General features: G+C 40.6%; 1 protein-coding gene across 1 annotated transcript in view; it reads right to left on the bottom strand.

Annotated features, from left to right (window-relative positions):
• ADCY10 (adenylate cyclase 10) overlaps positions 1 to 19,111 on the bottom strand; it is a 134,104-nt gene that overhangs the window by 12,264 nt on the left and 102,729 nt on the right. Inside the window, exons 25-30 of the mRNA XM_078155791.1 lie at positions 13,957 to 14,132; positions 9,117 to 9,273; positions 6,077 to 6,281; positions 5,043 to 5,139; positions 4,799 to 4,914; positions 3,243 to 3,360 (exon numbers count right to left, since the gene is read on the bottom strand). Of these exons, the coding sequence (XP_078011917.1) occupies positions 3,243 to 3,360; positions 4,799 to 4,914; positions 5,043 to 5,139; positions 6,077 to 6,281; positions 9,117 to 9,273; positions 13,957 to 14,132 (869 nt within the window). The remainder of the gene's footprint in view (positions 1 to 3,242; positions 3,361 to 4,798; positions 4,915 to 5,042; positions 5,140 to 6,076; positions 6,282 to 9,116; positions 9,274 to 13,956; positions 14,133 to 19,111) is intronic.

The following is a 19,111-nucleotide window of genomic DNA, read 5'->3' as shown; positions in this document are numbered from 1 at the left end:
CTTGAATCTCTCGCCCCTTTATCCTAAAGAAAACCTTGCTCTTCCAAACCCCAGCCTTGAATTGCTCCCACCATCTGCTCCTTTGCTTGTACTCATTTGCTGCTGAACAAACCTGGAGAAAATCATGAAGCTGTGCTGACTGGATCCACTACAACGTTATGTGATATGACTTCAACCAGGCCCTCACTGTATGAAGGTAATTCTTTTATACCTCCCTAATGGAGGCACCATTCCACTCGTCATAGTGACTTTTCCAAACATTTTCATCTTCTTCAAGCATTCCATAGCTCCCTCTTCCCCTATCCTCTCAGCGCAGAACCTTACTTCATTTCACTGAAAAAAACTGACACCTTTCTAAGAGAGCTCTCTCTTCTGACCTGTTCCTCATCTCACATCACTCATGTGTCTTTCCCCACTATTCCCTCCATAAACCTTGTCTCACATGAAGAGGTGGCCCTTCTCTTTGCCAAGGCAAACCCTCTACATGCACAAGTATATATATATATATATATATTATATATATATATATATATACATATATGTGTATCCCATCTTCTCCAGCAGATTGTCCTATCATCTCTACTTTCACCAATATTCAGTCACTTCATATCCACTTGCTGCTTCCATTTTGCCTACAGACATGCCCATGTCTCCTGTATCCTCAAAATATCCTCACTTGATCCATCCACCTCTGCTACTTATCATCCCATCTCTCTCCTCCCTTTTGTGGCTAAACTCCTGGAGAAGGCCATTTACAACAGGTGTCCTCACTACTTCTCCTCTCACTTGCTTCTTAATTAACTCTTTGTTGTCTGGCTTCTGACCTCATCATTAAATTGAAACTGCCTCCTCCAAAGTTACTAATGGTCTCTTAATTGTCCTCAGCAGTGAAGGCATCCATCAAAGAGCAGCTCTGCTCACTAGAGAGATGAAAGCAGCAGAGGACTCCAGATGGATGGAGAAAGCTGCTCGCCCAGTGACATCAACAGAGGACGTCAGCAGCTTTGGAGCATCCGTGGTCTCTTTCTTGTCAAGTCTAATTGTCTTTTCTTTATCCTCATCCTTCTGGATCAGGCTTTGGCAATGTCAGTCATCCTCTTCTCCTTGATAACTCTCTTCTTCCTAATGCTTTTGTGACACTGCTGTCTCCTGATTCTCCTCCTACTTCTCTGACTCCTCCTCTCTCTTTTGCAGGATGTTTATGCATGTCATGCCTGATAACCAGGACTCAAAATTCTGTCTTGGGCCCCTCCTCTCCTCTTTTCCCTCTATGCAGTTTCACCTGTGATCTCATCAGCTCTCATGGTTTCAATTATCATCTTTATTCAAATGATTCACAAAAATCTACTCATTCAGCTGTTACCACTCAATCTCCAGTCTCACCTCTGCAGCTGCCTTTTAGACCTCTCAAACTGGATATCCCGTAGGCATCTTAAACTTAACATATCCAACTGAACTTACTATATTTCCCCCCAAACTCTCCCCTTTTCCTAACTTCCCTATTATTTTTAAGGGTACCACCATCCTCCCAGTCACCCAGGCTTGCAACCTAGGCATGATCCATGGCTCCTCACTATCTCTCACTGCTCCCTGCCTCCCCAGTATGTAATCTAATCAGTGCTCATTTCCTGCAGTTTATACCTTCATAACATTCCTTATATACTCCACCCCTTTTCTCTTATGACATTACCACAACCCTGGTACAGGCCTTCATCACTTCACAATTGGACTATTGCAGAAACCTGCTAGATGGTGTCCCTGCCTCAAGTCTATCTCCACTCCAATCCATTCTCTACTCAGTCATTAAATTAACCTTCCTAAAGTGTATCTGTCTGTATCACTCCCTTAGTCAATCAACTCTCGTGGCTCTCTGTTGCCTCCAGGATCAAATATAAAATCCTCTGGCTTTCAAAGCTCTTCCTAACCCGGCCCCTTCCTATCCTTCCAATCTTCTTCCAACTTAATCCCTTCCATGTACCAGTCTGCACTGGTTTTCTTGCTGTTCCATCTTCTGACTTCAGGCATTATCACTGGTTGTCCCCCATGCTTGGAATGCTTTCCCTCCTCATCCCCTCCTCCTAACTTTGCTGGCTTCCTTCAAGCCTTAGCTGAAATCCCACCTTCTACATAAAGCCTTTCTCAGTCTTCCCTTTGAGATGACCTCCAGCTGATCCTCCATCTTGTTTGCACATGGTTATCTACATGTTGTCTCCCCAGTTAGCCTGTGAGCTCTGGAGAGCAAGGTCAGTCTTTTGCCTTTTTTTTTTTTTTGTATCCCTGGTGCTGGACACAGTGCCTGGCATGTTAACAAATGCTAATGGACTGACTGACAGTGTTATCATTGGTTCTTCTAGACAATGCTCATTACTGTCTGATATTGAGTTTATCTTCTCTCTCCAACCCCCCCCAAACTACTCCTCCTCTTCCTAATTTTCCCATCTCTGATAATTGTATCACCCAATTACCCTATGCTTGTAAACGCAGGATCGTCTTTGATTTCTCCTTCCCCTAAAACATTTCTTTGTCAAAGCCTTTCAATTCTAGCTTCTGCCTCTCTCATTTCTGGCCCCTCCTTTCCATTCCCAATGTCACCATCCTGGTGATACTTGCTCTAAACTACAGAAGTATCTTCCTAACATCTCCTTGCTTATAAGCTCTCCTCTCGCCATTCCAACTGCTGCTAGATGAATCTTCATAGTGCACAGGTCTAATCTCATTACTTCTCTGCTCAGAAACCTTCAGTGGCCTACTAATGTCCACACCCTTTTGCCTGGCCTTCAAGGCCCTCCATAATCTGGTTCTAGCCCACTTCTCAGTTCAGTTCAATTTAATCCATCCCTCTTTGACCATATCTTACCCTGTCAACCTGGAGCACTACCTTTCCTCCGAATATGTCTTTCATTCTCTTGCTTGTGAACCTTTGCTCATAAAGTTTCCTATACTTGTAATGCCACCTCTTACTTCTCTGACTCAACCTGTTGACATTCCACCCATCCTCACCTCCTGGATTGAGCCTTCCTTGTTCTCCCCTACTGGGAAATGATTTCTTTCTCATTGGATCTTAAAAAACACTTCATGTTACTCTCATATCAATCCCATGAAATTGTAAACTCCTTGAAGGAAGGAACTGGGTTTTGTTTATCTTTGGCTATAGCCTAGCATATTGCTTTATACATAATAGACATTCATAAATGTTTGTGTGTTAAAAAACGAGAGAGATGGATAGGTAAGCTTTGTGTTACCAGATTGCTACATCCGAATAAAGAGCCAGTAATAGGCCGCTGTGGAATTTGAGGATCTTGTTATCTTCTTGGTCATTTATGAATTCCAGACATTCTTCAAAGGTCCTATAAATAAAGCCTGTGAAGGACAGGAGAAGGAACATTTCACTTGGGGTTCTTTTTCTTAGCTTAGTAATTATCCATGAGAGAATTTCATGAGAGGTGAGGTTGTGTTCTCGATCCAATTTTTAGGATGGTTTGAAACCAGAGGTGGGACATGTGACTTGATGGTCCCACGCCATTGACTGCTACTCTTTCCTTGAGCTAGGATCTGCAGAAACTTGGGCAGCCCCATGGCCACAAGTTGGGCTGAGGGAGCAGTCAGGCCCTTATGCTCCAAAGTCAGAAAGGCATACATTTCTATCCCATTATGTTCTAGCTGTTCTCTAATTGGTAGCAACACTTGAATTCCTCTCCATGACACAGTCCAGTAAGACCACCCTGGGAGCTCAGTGACTAGATTGGATTCTGGTTTAAGGTATGCCCTGGACCAGCCTTAAAGGAACTGTCCATTGTTGTCTCATTGGTGTGAGGCATCACTGAAAGCATCCTGTACCACAAATATTTAACCAACCGTTCTACTGCAGATGTCTGAAACTCCCACCATTAGAATGCTTTACTTTAACTAAGGCCTTCGGTTTCTAAGAAGCCCTTACTACAATGTGTGGAGAGAGGCAATATTGCGCAGTGCTTTAGTGTGTTCTCCTGGGTGCTCGACCTTAGGTCTCTTCTCTGCTAGATGCCTCTGTTTCCTCCGCTGTAAACAAAGGCGTTGGACTAGAACCACAGATTTAGAGCCAGAAGGGGCCTTACAGGTCGTTAAGCCAACTGCTTCACTTCACAGATCAGGAAACTTGAAGTCCAGACTCGAGGCTCCAGGACCTGCCCTGGGTCAGGGCAGTTACAGTTAGTGAGTGTCCAGGGTGGAATTCAAACCCAGGCCTTCCTGACTCCAAGTCTACTCACTGATTTGAACTCTCCTATCTTGTGATTCTGTGGCTAAGATATTATCTGCCATGGACATCCTGATGTGAATTTTTTTTAGCAGATTTCCTCGTGATACCTTTTTTTTCTCCAAGGATCTTCCCAAACCATAGAATACAGAGAGATGCTGCTCCCCTTCTTCCCTACAACTTTGTCCTTCATGTTTGAGGTAAGGCCGGCCTTGTATGCACTTTCCCTCCTGTAACTTCTACTTTTTTATTTTTTGTGAGGTAATTGAGGTAAATTGACTTGCCCAGAGTCACACAGCTAGTGAGTGTTATGTGTCTGAGACTGGATTTGAACCCAGGTCCTCCTGACTCCAAGGCCAAATGGAGCACTATCCACTGCACCGCCGAGCTGCCCCCCCCGTAACTTCTTGATGTCAATCCCCCCGCCCAGAAACTGCATGGTAACAGCTTCCCTCCCGGCCTGATCTCTACTCCACTAAAACCAGGAACCAGCCAGTCCTGGGGGGAAGTCTTTTGAGATGCATACTCTTGTTGCCCTCTTCAGAATGCAGAAGCAAGACTTACCGCCATAAAGCAGGATGTCTAGGCAGATATCATAGAAAAGGCCTTGGCTGATGGCGTGCTCCTCGACGCTAGCAAATGACCACATCCAATCCATCACTTCCATCATTTTCTGGTATCTGGGGCAAGGAAGGAACATGGCCCATCCCCGCAGTGCAAAACCCCTCGCCCCAGTCTCAGCTGACACATCCCGCTGCACCTCCCCTGACAATACAACATTTTCTCCTGGGACTTGCCACAAAAATACCTGTTTTTCAGAAAGAGAGCTACAGTGAGTCTTTGAAGGACGAAACAATGCCTGTTGGGGTCCTTGATCAGCTGCCACATCCCATGGGCTCGGAAGCCTGTAGAAGAAACAATCTCAGTCTCTCCTCCTCCACTCTTTGCCTTCTAATCAGATCCCCAGTAGAATGCAAATTCTGTTTTTTTGTCTTTCTATCCCCAGTGCCTTGCACACAGGGATAGGGATGACAGGGACTGCAGCTGTGATTTCATTGGTCCTAGGAGGAAACACCTAGGTACGTGAACTTCCTTAACCAATACAGGTTGGCATTTTCTCTGTGACTTACAATCTTCAAGGCTTGTGCACTGAGAGGTTAAGTGACTTGCCCAGGGTTGTCCTGCTAGTTAGTACATGTTAACAACAGAACTTGAACCCAGTTTTTGGCTTTGAGGTTGGCCCTCTATCCAGTCATTCTTCAACTGTCACCTGCAGACTCGCGGGAGCCCCTGAGACCCTTTCAGGACATCCTCAAGGTCAAAACTGTTTTCACAATAATACTAAAATGTTTTTGTTATTATTCAATTAAATTATTATTGTTTTTTAAATAATTAATTAAATATTATTATTATTAAAACTATCTTCCCTTTTTCAACTCCATATCTGTGTGAGTATGGGTTTCCTTTGTATCTTTCAAACAAAACAACATATTACAATAGATTGAATGCAGAAGCAGACATGAGAACCTAGCTGTCTTCTTTTAAGTCAGATATTAAAGAGATTTGTAAAGATATATCAGTGGTTTTTAAGAGTGTAAAAGGGTCCTGAGACTTTACAAATGAGACAATATTTGTAAAGTGCTTAGCATAATGTCTGGCACATAATAAGTGCTTAATAAATGCTTTTTCCCTTCCCCTTGAGACCAAATAGTTTGAGAATCGCTATACTCTACCGTACTCCCTCTCTTGCCTTGCATATAGTAGGCCCTTAATAAACAAGAATTGATTTGAATTGGAGGTCCTTTGCTGCCCAGTCAGATGGAGATGAAAAGGAAATCTTACCTAACTGAATGGACAGGTCTAGGTAACCCATTATGTACTTGATGTAAGACAATTTTTCTGCCACATAAGCAATTATTTCCACAGTTTCTCTATTTAAGGGCTCGTTGAAGATTTTCTCAAAGGCCATGACTTCATACTTGAACCATAATCCCTGGTAACCTGCCAGTTGGCTGTGCAGTGAGTAGTCCAAGTAGGCTATGATGATCTGAAATGTCATCAGTGAAAGGAAAGGAAGGAAGGAAGGAAGAGAGAGAGAGAGAGAGAGAGAGAGAGAGAGAGAGAGAGAGAGAGAGAGAGAGAGAACGAAAGAAAGAAAGAAAGGGTAAATGTGAGAGGGGATATATATGGGGTATCCCATATGCAATCAATCAACAATTATTTTTTAAATACTATGTATCAGGCACTATGCTAAGCCCTGGGGATACAAAGAAAAAGCAAAAACAGTTCCTGCCCTCAAGGTGCTTGTGTTCTAATGGGACAGATATTATATATATATATATGGAGCAGGGAGAGACTCGGGGTAGGAGACTCTTGTGATAGTTCAGGAGACAAGTGATTAGGGCTTGAACTAAAGTGGTGGCTGTATGAGCAGAAACAAGGGAGTACCGAGGAAAGTTGTTGTGGAGTAGAAGTGATAAGGTCAGATTGGATTGTGGGATGAGTGACAAGGAGGAGTCAAGGATGGCACCAAAGTTTTGAACCTGAGTGACTAGGAGGATGGTGATGCCCTTTATGGTACAATGGAAGCCTGGAAGAGGGGTGGATTTGGCAGGGAGAGAGTCCAGTTTGGGACATGGTGAGTTTAAGCTGCCTAAAGGACTTCCAGAGAAGAAGCTGTCAGATAGGTAGGATGAGAACCAGGAGAGACAGTAGTGTCCTGAAAACCCAGAGAGAAGAGAGTATCAAGGAGAAGATGGTGATCGACACTGTCAAAGGTTGCAGAGAGGTCAAGAAGGAAGAGAATTGAGAAAAGGCCATTGGATTTGGAAACTAAGAGGTCATTAGTAATTTAAGTTGCTAACCATTACTTTAGTTACTATTTCCAAAATATACTGTCTAGGGAACTGATTCAAATATATAAAAATAGGAGCAATTCCCCAATTATTAAATAGTCAAAGGATATCAATAGACAGTTTTCAAGAAAAGAAATCCATGGTATTAAGAACCACATGACAATTTGCTACAAATCACTAATAATTAGGGAATTTCAAATTAAAGATAACCTGAGGTCCCATTTTACATCCACCAAAGTTGACTTTGATGCAAAGTTGGCAAAAATGGAAAATGGCGAGTATTGGAAAGTCTTTGGGAAGATAGTCACATTAATGTATTTTTTTTTTGCCTTTTTTTTTTTTTAGGCAATTGGGGTTAAGTGACTTGCCCAGGGTCACACAACTAGTAAGTGTCAAGTGTTTGGTCTGAGCCCGGCTTTGAACTCAGGTCCTCCTGACTTCAGGGCCGGTGTTCTATCCACTGCACCACCTAGCTGCCCCAGACATTAATGTATTATTAATGCATTAATGCAGTATTGGTTGAGTTGTAAATTGGGTGAGCCATTATAGAAAGCAATTTGGAATGATGCCTCAAAAGTTTGTACATTTGACCTGACAATACAAATACTTGATTTGATCTCTTTGGGGCAAAGAGATCAAAGAAAGAGGAAAAGGTCCAGGGGCATGCTGCTGGTAAATATTTAACAACTCTCCGTACCATATACTTTTCAATTACATCTTTAACATCTTCTAAATCACTTTCTTAAGTCTACATAATTAACAGAACAGTAAATCAAGCCCTGATTTACAGCATTCACCTATTTCTGAGATCTAAATACCCACATGGAAAATTTAACAATTAGATCTTTGAGGCAGTTCAAGTTGGCTCTAGCACACCCCTGAAAAAAGACCCATAAGTACAAAAGAAATTTATAGCTGCTCTTTTTGTAGTGTCAAAGAATCGAAGGGGCAGCTAAGTGGCTCAGTGAATACAGTGCTGGGCCTGGAGTCGGGAAGACTTATCTTACTGAGTTAAAATCTGTCCTCAGACACTTATTAGCTATGTGACCCTGGGTAAGTGACTTAACCTTATTTGCTTCAGTTTCGTCATCTGTAAAATAAACTGGAGAAGGAAATGGTAAACCACTCCAGTATTTCTGCCAAGAAAACCCCAAACGGGTCACAAAGAGTTGGATATGACTGAAACTACTGAACAACAACAACAACAAAATAACTGAAACTCAGGGGATGTCCATCAGTTGAAGAATGGTCCAACAAGTTATGGCATAGGAATATAATGAAATAGTATTGTGCCATGAGAAATGATGAAAGAAATGGTTTGAGAGAAACTTAGTAAGACATACATGAACTGATGTAGACTGAAATCAGTAGAACCAGGAAAATTTTATGTATTTTACATATATATATATATGCACACACACACACATATGTACACCCACATATATATACACTCATACACACACACATATATATACCTATATACACACATACATACATACATATATATGAATAACTTTGAAAGACTTAAGAACTCCAATCAATGCAATGATTAGCCATGATTCCAGAGGAATATAGATAAAGAATGCTGCCCAACATCTGCAAAGAAGTGATAAGACCAGGGGTGGGGAACCTGCAGCCTGGAGCTGTTCTGTAAAACTTGGACTCAGTCAAAAGGCTGCACTTGAGGACCTAGAGGGCCACATGTGGCCATTTTTGGACATGGCCAGTGTGGGAATTTGTTTTGTTTGACTGTGTATTTGTTGTAAAGTGTTGGAGTTTTTTTTCTTTCTCAGTTAGGGGGAGGGGTTGGAGGAAGGTGGCAAGGAGAGAAAATAAATACTTATTAACTGAAAAAAATTTGAAACAAGAATGTAAGTTTGCAGGTAGGGACTATCACTAGTAGCTGGTAACATGCCTGGCACAAAGTAGGTGCTTAATACATAATTTTTCATTCATTCATTTGCAACAAACTAGATGATCTCATATTCCTTGCAATTCTGAGACACTATATGTATGTGAAAGCCTACCTGGAAGTTGTTTTGAGTTTCCAGTGCAGAATTCACTTGCATCATGGAAGCTAAGTGGGCAAAGTACTTGTAATGGCAAGCATAATCCAAGCTGTAGATCTGCCATAATGAGGAGAGGCAAGAGATTTGCTGGTGAAGCTGAGCCAATTTTCTCTTCCTATTAGGTAGAGGACAAGCAAGATCATACAATGTGGCATAGAGAAAAACAACAGAATAACACAAAGAGGAATCCTACGTGGGGTGTGAAGGTGGTCAAGATGATCTCTGAAGTTACTTCCAACTCTAAGATTCTGTGGAAACCTGTCTAAGGAATGTGTAGCTGGAGGTCATGAAAGACTTCCTCATAATTATTCCTCCCAGACTCGAAGCAGTTGTTTCCTAGGTTCATAGGATTTAAAGTTGGTATAGACCAGAGAGGTCAACTAGTTTAACTCCCTTTGTTCTAAAGATGAGAACCCAGAGGAATTCATGTCTGTCTGGTTCCCCGAAAAGGGCAAGGGCCCCTCTCTTCTATTTCTCTGGTATTGCTCATAGTGCTATATCCAGTATTAAACAGACTCTACTCTCACACCACAATTTCACATCTAACCTAGAGCAAGCATCAGAGAATAATCCAGAAGGGAACAATTTACCAAAAGGAAAGGAACCCAAGCAGGGAGATCCACATGGAGACCCCAGTCTCTCTCCCACACCATAATCCTCTTCAGATACCTGAAGACAGCTATTATATCCCTCTAAGTCTTCTCTTTTCTAGGTTAAACATCCAGTTACTGCCCCGCACGCTTCTAAGGCATGATCTTGAGGTTTGGGACTGTCTTGATTGCCAGCTTCTGAGCACTCTCCAGTATATCAATTCCCAGAACTGAATATAGAACTCCAGATGTGGTCTAACCAGGACAGAACACACTTGGGCTTCCTACCTCCATACTTCCGCACACAGTGCCTCTCTCTTAATGCAGTCTAAGATGAACTTTATTTGGCTTCCACATCATGCTCTTGGCTCATCTTGAGCTTATAATCCATTAAAAACAGTGGATCTTTATCAGACTCTGCTGTATAGCCATGTTTCTCCCATTTTATACTTATGAAGCTGATTTTGAACTCACATTCAAGACTTCACTTATATACCCATTAAATGTCAAATCTTCAGCTCTAGCCCAGGGGGTCAGCATGTTATCGCTGAAGCCCATTGCCTGTTTTTGTACTGCCTGTGAGCTAAAAATGGTTTTATTTTAATCAAGGTTTTTGAGGATCCAGAGTGTCATTCAACATAATGGCTCTCCTTACAAGCTTTGTTTCATCTGCGAATTTGATAAGCATGTCATTTATGTCTCTACCTCACTAATTGATAAAAAGGTTAAATGTGAAGCAATATTGCTCATAATTTTCTACTATCCTTCTCTGTAAAAGTTTACTAATGCGTTTATATTTTAAAGTATAGGACCCAGCATAGATCACTATGGTACTCCAATAGGGATTTCCTCCAAAGTTGACACCATACCATTAATGACTGTGTGTGTGTGTGTGTGTGTGTGTGAAGGAATCCCAGCAATTCAGTTTCAACCTCATCTAACCATATTATCACCTTGCTCACCCCTCTTCATCTTTTCCATGAGAAAAGCATGAGAAAGTTTTTCTAATACTTTGTTAAAAATTCCAGTACTCTAACACCCTAATGGATCCATTATCTCATCACAGGTGTGAACATTTTCTCTAATGTTGCAGATCCATCTTGCCCAACTTATGTGGCTCATTAGGGGTATGTTGCTAAATGTTTTAATAACTAGCTGTCGAGGGGGAGGGGGGGAGTGTATGCAACAGACTTTTAAGTTTCTGCCTTATTCACATTTTCTTCATCGCTTTCTTAAGTCTAGAATATCAACACAATAATAAACCAAGCCCTGTTTTATAGCATTTGCTGATTTCTAAGACATAAATGTTTACATTGAAAATTTAATAATTGGCTATTGCAACCTGTTCGAGCTGACTCCAATAGACTTGTCCATGTTCTTCCTCAAGCTTATCATAGGGGTTCTTCCTAACATTCTGGGGACCTTTCTCATGTTTTCTTGACATGGAAAGGATACCAATGATGAATGTGAGGTACCTGTTTTTTAGCCCTCATTCTCATTCCATGTTGGCACATCTGTTTCAGGTATATCTTTTTCAGTCCATTTCTCCTGAGTAATCTCTTCTTTGTGTAATAGAGGTCTGATGCATGCATAGACACCATTGGTTTTCTCAGCAGATGGAGCCTTAATGGAGAGGATGCTAGAGAGCTTGTTTCTGGGAGAATCAAGATAACATGAAGGGAAATGCCTTGGAGAGACTGTGGAGCATGGGCAGATATTCAGTAATGAATCCTGGTTGGCTAACCATGTAGTGGAGGGGTAATTCTTTGATTGGCTTCAAAGGTACTAAAAGAGGTTTTTAAGCTTCAGATATGTCCTTTTTGCCTTTCTTTGCCCCATTCAGTGACTCCTTCATTTACAGTGTCCAAGATGAGACTGTGCTGTGAGGGGAAAAGCCTTAGAGACTCCTCCTTCTCTGAGGCCATGTGGTCCCAAGAAACAGGCCCTGGTCCTTGGGCTTTTCATTTGTTCTTTCCATTCTAGGTGAAGGGGGTGGAGTCTCTGACCTTGTTTGGGGAAGTGAGTACCAGAAATCCAGGAGTCACAATACAGGCTGAGTTTTATAGCCAATGTACCACAAACGCCCCAAGAAACAAGGAGTGATCTTTAGGAATGACCTTCAAGACACGAGCGCAGAAAGACTCCAGCAACAACAATGCCAGCTTTGGATGTGCACTTGGTGGGACTGACACTAGATAGAAGCTAAGCCAAGTTTTGAGCCCACTTTGCCTGTGAGACCAAGGTAGTGTAGTGGAGATTCTGGGTCTGAAGTACTGGGGGAAATGTTTGCAGATTTTTTCTTGATATGTTTGTGAAATAACTATGTCATTGTATGCTTAAATAAAACTGGGGTGTTAATTACTGTTGCTGTTCAGTTGTTTTTTAGTCACGCCCAACTCTTTGGGAATCCATTTGTGGTTTTCTGGGAAAGATACTAGAGTGGTTTGCTGTTTCCTTTCCTAGCTCATTTTACAGATGAGGAAACTGAGGTAAACAGGGTTAAATGATTTGCCCAGGTTCACACAGCTAGTGAAGCCAGATTTGAACCCAGGAAAATTAGTCTGCCTGACTCCAGGCCCCAGCACTTAATCCACTGTGCCACTTTAGCTGTCCAGTTAATCACTATCCCCTAACAATGGGGGGGCGGGGCACAGTTGGTGGGGGCTTAGGCAGATGGCAGAAGAGACATTCCAGCCCCTCGTAATAACTCCCCTGGATCCCTGAAAAGAGATGGAACCACCTGGCTTTCAGAGAGTGTATGTTTTGTTACAACTGTAATATATTTCAGACTGCTCATGCCTACCATGAGAATCTCTGCTGCCTTTGGGCAATCCTCCACTTCAGTTTTTCAGAGAATGTAATGTTCTGTAAGTCACATCCATACAACATAACTAGAAAAATACTGGTGTTTAAAAGATGGATCTTTGTTTCAGGGAGGAGTTTGAGGTCATTAAAAGATCCCTACAATTTCTTTAAGCAACCTAGTCTACTCTCTTCTTCCTGTTCAATTCTGGGCCCAAATTGTTTTTCACTTGCAGTGTCTGTGTAAGATGCACAAACTGGGGGATGAGTGGGCTCTGCAGTGTTCTGAGGCTTGGTGCTATCCAAATAACATCCTGAGCAAACAGGAGCATCACAAGGACTTCACTATCTGATTCTAGGCACGCTCTGTTCCTAACAGTGGCAACCGTCTTTGGTGAACCTACATTTCTACTTTTATCCTCCACTTGATATTAATTAATCATGTATAATTTTTGCATGTACATTGGTGATACCTTTTGGGAGGAGGGACTTTAAAAGGGTGTTTTGTTCTTCAGGTTCCAATTTTTGTTTTTTGTAGTCAATAAACAATAAGACCAGTGGGGTTTTATGTTCTCTATACCTTTAGGTCTAATGTGTGATATTGCTTACTGTGGATTATCATTTGTAAAAGCCTGCCCATTCCCTGTTAGGCAGCTAGGATGTAATGGATAGAGCACCAGGCCTGGAGTCAGAAAGATCTGAGTTCAAGTTCAGCTTCAAACACTTCTTAATTTAGTGACTCCAGACAAATTGCTTAACTTCTGCTTGCCTCAGTTTCCTCAATTGTAAATTGGGGATAATCATAGCACCTGTCTTGCAGGGTTGTTGTGAGGATTAAATGAGATAATATTTGTAAAAAGCGCTTAGCACAGTTCCTGGTACCCAGAAAGTACAATATAAATATTTATTCCCTCCCTCCCCCTTTCCCTATCCTTTGTCAAGGCTATCTTTGATATGTGCAGATTATTCTTTTAAACATTTAATGTAGATAGCAAAAAGACATATATGTCATTAGTTACTGATGTTCTCTTGGTCACTTTTTAAAGATAATAATCAGATGACATTTTTTTCCATGCCAATACTCTTTTTAACCATTTGGAATCTTCAGAAGATACCATATCTGACCAACATACAGAGGTCTTCTGAACCTTTACGTACTGTCCTTGTGCCTTCCTGTACCCCTAAGGCTACTTGAAGATCCCTTGAAGACACTCTAAAAGTCACACTATTCACTGTTTTCCAGTGTGGAAACTTACTTTGGAGAAGGCCCACACCCAAAAGGATGACACCCTTCAAAAGCAGGCTAGGGTTCTTTTGAAGCAGATTGTTGGGACTCCCCATCCTGTTGGGAGTAGTTCACATGCCCTAGTCTAATGCCCTAGTCCTATTCTAATTCTGTCTCTTACCCTGGAGGACAGATGTCCTTTCCCTGTTGACTTATGTGAAAGGCATGTTTGCTTTTCTCAACATGGGTCTGGAGGAGAACCGAAATGCAATTGTAAGGGAAGACACGTTTTAGTAACTTCAGTGCTTTCCTCATCATTTTCTTAGCAAGTACCATCTGGCCCACATTGAAGGAGACCTATGTGCCAATGAGAGAAAAAAAGCAAGAAAAGTAACTATAGGAATGATAGCTGACATCTTTTATCTGTTTATCTATCATCCTCTGTTTATCATTTATCTACCTGTCCTCTCTCTCTCTCTCTCTGTCACACACACACACACACACACACACACACACACACACACACAGTTTGTGTATGTGAATTACAAAGTGCTTTTCATATATTAATTTGATAAAGTTTACTCAAGCATTCCAAAATTATATTTCTGTATTCCACTCCTGGCTGAAAGAGATAGTTAGCTTCCTGAATTCTTTCCTCTAAATGAAAATAGAGAAGACACAGGTAGCAGGTGATTTCAAGGATACACGAACATGCACACATGCACCCATACACACGTGTGTATATATATACATGTGTATTTACACATACGTATACATGCAGATCCATTAAAAATAACATTAATGATTCGATTTTGCCTTTATCTACATTTTGCGAAGTTAAGTTTCAACTCCATATGAATCACCTGATTTCAGTGATTTCACAAGACTCCTTCCTCTCCCCACTATCGCCCAACTACAGGAATAAGCCTCAGTGTCTCCCAACTTCCCTTCATCAATGAGAAATGAGATGTCTCAATTCCTGTCATCCTGTATTTCCTATTTTTCACTCCTTCCAAATTGTAAGTTAACTGTGAGAAGCCAAGCTTCTTGGTCCGTGGCTGTTGAGAGCCTTGGACCCAGTTTGTTTTGCAACCACATTGCTAAATAAGTCGTTTGTCTGGATGAGCTCAGTTTCCTTCCCCCTTCCCCCACCCTGCTTTAACAGCTATGGAGACCGTGAAGGGATTGAGCCCGAGAGTCTCCAAGTGATTGCTGGGCCTTGACAAAGGAATGCCTTAGGGCGCTTTGTTAACATTTCTACTGGTGAACTTCCTGCCCATCTCCAAACCTCTACATCCTCCCAAACTATACCCAGATGGCCCTCCTCAGAGGGAAGTGGTCCCTTGAAGAGGATACCATAGGGACCAGCTCTAGTAAGCCAATGGACATTCACTTAAGGAAAATTGGCCTGGGAATGGGGAAACTTCCCATTTAGAAGGGGGTGACTAAGGTCCACCTCTAAGATTGCCTCCGCAGAGGCATAATGGAAAAGTATTCTTAAGAAAAGTGGAGTTTCAAAAGAGCTTTCCCAGTTAGCGATAATATCAAGCAGTGACTTACGCATGGACTTCTTGATTAAAACTTTCAGTGAGAGATAAAAAGGAAAAAAATCACTAGTGACTGTTTTTATGTGTCTGTCTTGTCATACTGTCATACTTGTCATATCTTGTGTCTTGGTAAATCAAGCTAACTTCTTGGGGCTTGATCAAGCCAAAAGAAAAGTAACTAACTTTCTTTGCCTTCTCAACTCTGGTCAACTTAGGGAGAGAGACAAGAGACAACACAGTCTGCAGAAAGTTGTGGCCTAGTACGTTTGTATCTGCATGCAAGTTCTCTGCTATGAGCTTCCAGATTATGGTTTGAATGTTTCTGTAAGTGCTGACATGTTTCAGTGAGTTCTGGTGTACCACTCTGTAGAAATTGTTTTAAGAAAAAATAATAAAATTCTGTGAAGGTTACATGGGAAAAGCACTTAGACCTCTTATCACCCTTTCCCTAGAGAGTGATTGATTTATTGTTTTAGTACAAGGGGGGAAAAGGTTCTTTCACTGATTAGAGAAAGAGAATGAAGCTGGTTTAAAAGTAGTATTAGTAAAGTTCTAAAGTGAAGGAAAAAATGGATTTGTACTTTGCAGTTTAAATTTATCTGGCACTTAAGAACTTTGGGTTATTAACTTTTTTTCTAAAAGCTTGTTTAAATCAGGGAGCAACCTAAAAGTAAGTAAAATTTAATTTGGAAAAATGTTTTGTGTTAACTACTGTATTTCTTCTACAAAGATATAACAGAACTTAATTGTTTAGGTAACTATTAGCAAAATCATCAAAAGGTATTAGAATAGGCCATGCATTTGGAATAGGCAACAGTATTGCAATTATTTGGTTTTGTGTAGTAAAAACTTGTGTTAAATTGTAAGGGAAAAATTCAATGGAGTGAAGAGAAGTTCTATAGATAGTATGGGGAATGACTGGGAAATACAGACTAGAGGAATGTAGAAGAAAGTAGAAGTAAGAGAGGTATTGGATCAAAATACAAAAAGGAAAAAGAAAGATGCCCTTTTGAAGAGTTTTAATCAAAGTCCACTGGAAGAATATAAAAAGAAAGGAAAAAAGTTTGAGCAAGTAGGGATGAGATAAGAATGGGTAGAAAAGCTAAAGAAAGTTGTAGTTTGTTTAAATTGAGTGTGAATTAAGGATTTGAAAGTTGAGAGTTTTGGAGTTTTTGGAAAGGGGTGTTAATTTCATTGAGATAAGAAGAATATGAGAAACTTTAGTTATTCTTTATATGAAAGATATAGAACTATATGTATAGCATTGAATTATTTAAGTATGGCATCCTTTTTTTCAGTAAGTAGCTTTTCCTGTTTATGTGCCCTGTCCTCCAAGGGTGGGAACCTGTGTCCTGGAGCTTTAGGGCCTCAAGTGCTGCCCTTTGACTGAATCCAAACTTTTGGTTCCCCACCCCGGTGACCTTGACCTTCCCAGAGTTACAATTGAAAAGCCTTAGGGAAAGGTAATGTCGGATTAAGAATACAAAAGAATTGATTTGGTTTTTTGAGTGATTTCAAAAGAAATAAAGAAAAAGTTATGGGGAGCTCAGAGTGCTACCATGAATTTTTTGAACATGAAACTAAATCATTATGTCATTTACAGTGAGATACGTTTTCTCATTAGGATCATTGTGGTAAATGAGAACTTAATACAAATCACATTTGCTATAGAAAATTCTATTTCATCTATTTTTTTTTTTTTTGATCCTACACAGGCACATTTATTGGAGGTGGGGGAAGGGAAGAGTTACAAGAAGACACATGTTTCCTTCTGCCCTGAGCAGTTCAGTTGTTGGCCAGAGTTTCCTTAATCCAGGGGATGAACTTGATGACTTGGGCACACATAGCAGGGCTGGTGGTAGAACAGGTGCTACTTCCTCAAGAGACAATAGCACCCAGGCCAGGCAGACCATTCTTCGGGCAGAACAAGGTGACCAGGGTCATGCAGGAAGAAAACCCATTGGCTCCAGCGCAGATCATGGTATCTTGGATCTTGCTATCCCAGAACTCCTTGCACTCAGTGTTGGACCTCTACTCAGAGGTAGAGCATTAAAACAATATGCTGGAAAATGCACGGACCAGTAAGATCTGATGAAAATCCAGTATCAGAAATGTATTACCTCACTTCTGTTTACCCCAATTTCCTAATCTGAAAGAGAATAATAATAATAGTACCCATCTCCCAGGATTGTTGCGAGGATCACATAATTTTAAAAAATATTTTAAATAATATTTTATTTTTTCCAATTATGTATAAAGACAATGTTTAATGTTCAGTTTTTAATAAAATTTTGAGTTCCAAATTTTCTCTCTCCATTCCTCCCTTCCCACCTCCTTAAGATAGTAAGCAATTTGATATGGTTATATATGTGTAATCATGTAAAACATATTTCCATATTAGTCATTTTGTGAAAAAAGAAATGAACAAAAGGGGAAAAAATGCCAGAAATATAAAGAAAATGAAAACAGTATGCTTTGATCTGCATTCAGACTCCATCAGTTATTTCTCTGGATGTGGACAGCAGTTTCCATCATGAATCTTTTGGAATTGTCTTGGATCACTGTATTGCTGAGAAGAGCTAAGTTAATCGTAGTTAATCACTGCACAATATTACCATGACTATGTATAATGTTCTCCTGGTTCTGCTCACTTCACTCAGGATTAGTTCATATAAGTCTTTCCAGGTTTTTCTGAAATCCTCCTGCTCATTATTTCTTACAGCACAATAATATTCCATTAATATTAATATACTACAACTTGTTCAGCCATTCCTCAAATGATGGGCATCCCCTCAATTTCCAATTCTTTGCCACCATAAGAAGAGCTGCTATAAATATTTTTATACATATAGGTCCTGTCCCTTCACTCTTTTCCCAGTACAATCCTCTTTTTCACCCCTTAATATTTTTTATATCATCTCATCAGTCAACTTATACCCGCACCTCTGTTTACATGTACTCCTTCTAACTGCCCTTATAGAGATACAGTTCTTAAGGGTTATAAGTACCATCTTCCCATATAGAGATGTAAACAGTTTAACCTTATTGACTGAATCCCTTATAATTTTTCTTTCCTGTTTACCTTTTTATGCTTCTCTTGAGTCTTGTATTTGAAAATCAGATTTTCTATTCAACTCTGGTGTTTTCATCAGGAAAGTTTAAAATCCCTCTATTTCACTGAATATCCATTTTTTTTTCTCTTGAAAGATTATGCTGTTTTGCTGGGTAGTTAATTCTTGGTTGTAATCCAAGGTTCTGTGCTTTCCAGAATATCATATTCCAAGCCCTCTCATCCTTCAATGTAGAAGCTGCTAAATCCTGTGTAATCCTGACTGTTACTCCTTGATAGTTGAATTCTTTGTGGCTGCTTGCAGTATTTTCTACTTGACCTAAGAGTTCTAGAATTTGGCTACATTACTTTTGGTCTTCACTTTGGGATCTCTTTCAGGGGGTGATGGGTAGATTCTTCCTTGTGGCCATAGTAGCTTTCTGTGGTCAGGGCTTTTTTTTGTCGTTTTGGGTTTTACTCTTTTTTCAGCCTATTTCATGAATTTTAAAGTTGAGGTCTACTCCTGGGGCACAGGAGGCACTGTCCCAAGCTTCTCAGCTTCCATTTTATTTCAAATAATTGATTTTAACAGTGGCTTGCTCAGAATAGGTGCTTAATATATATGGAATTGAATTCTTCTTCACCCCATTATGTATCCAGTATGATTTAATCTCCTAATGTGAGAAACTCGCTCCATTACCTTTTTTTCCCTCTATCCCAACTAGGCTAAGTACTTAACT

This window comes from Phascolarctos cinereus, unplaced genomic scaffold (assembly GCF_003287225.1).
Source record: "Phascolarctos cinereus isolate Bilbo 61053 unplaced genomic scaffold, phaCin_HiC Scaffold_5;HRSCAF=322, whole genome shotgun sequence".
NCBI lineage: Eukaryota > Metazoa > Chordata > Mammalia > Diprotodontia > Phascolarctidae > Phascolarctos > Phascolarctos cinereus.
The sequence above is the reverse complement of the archived record's forward strand: the minus strand, read 5'-3'. Positions and strand labels throughout refer to the sequence as shown.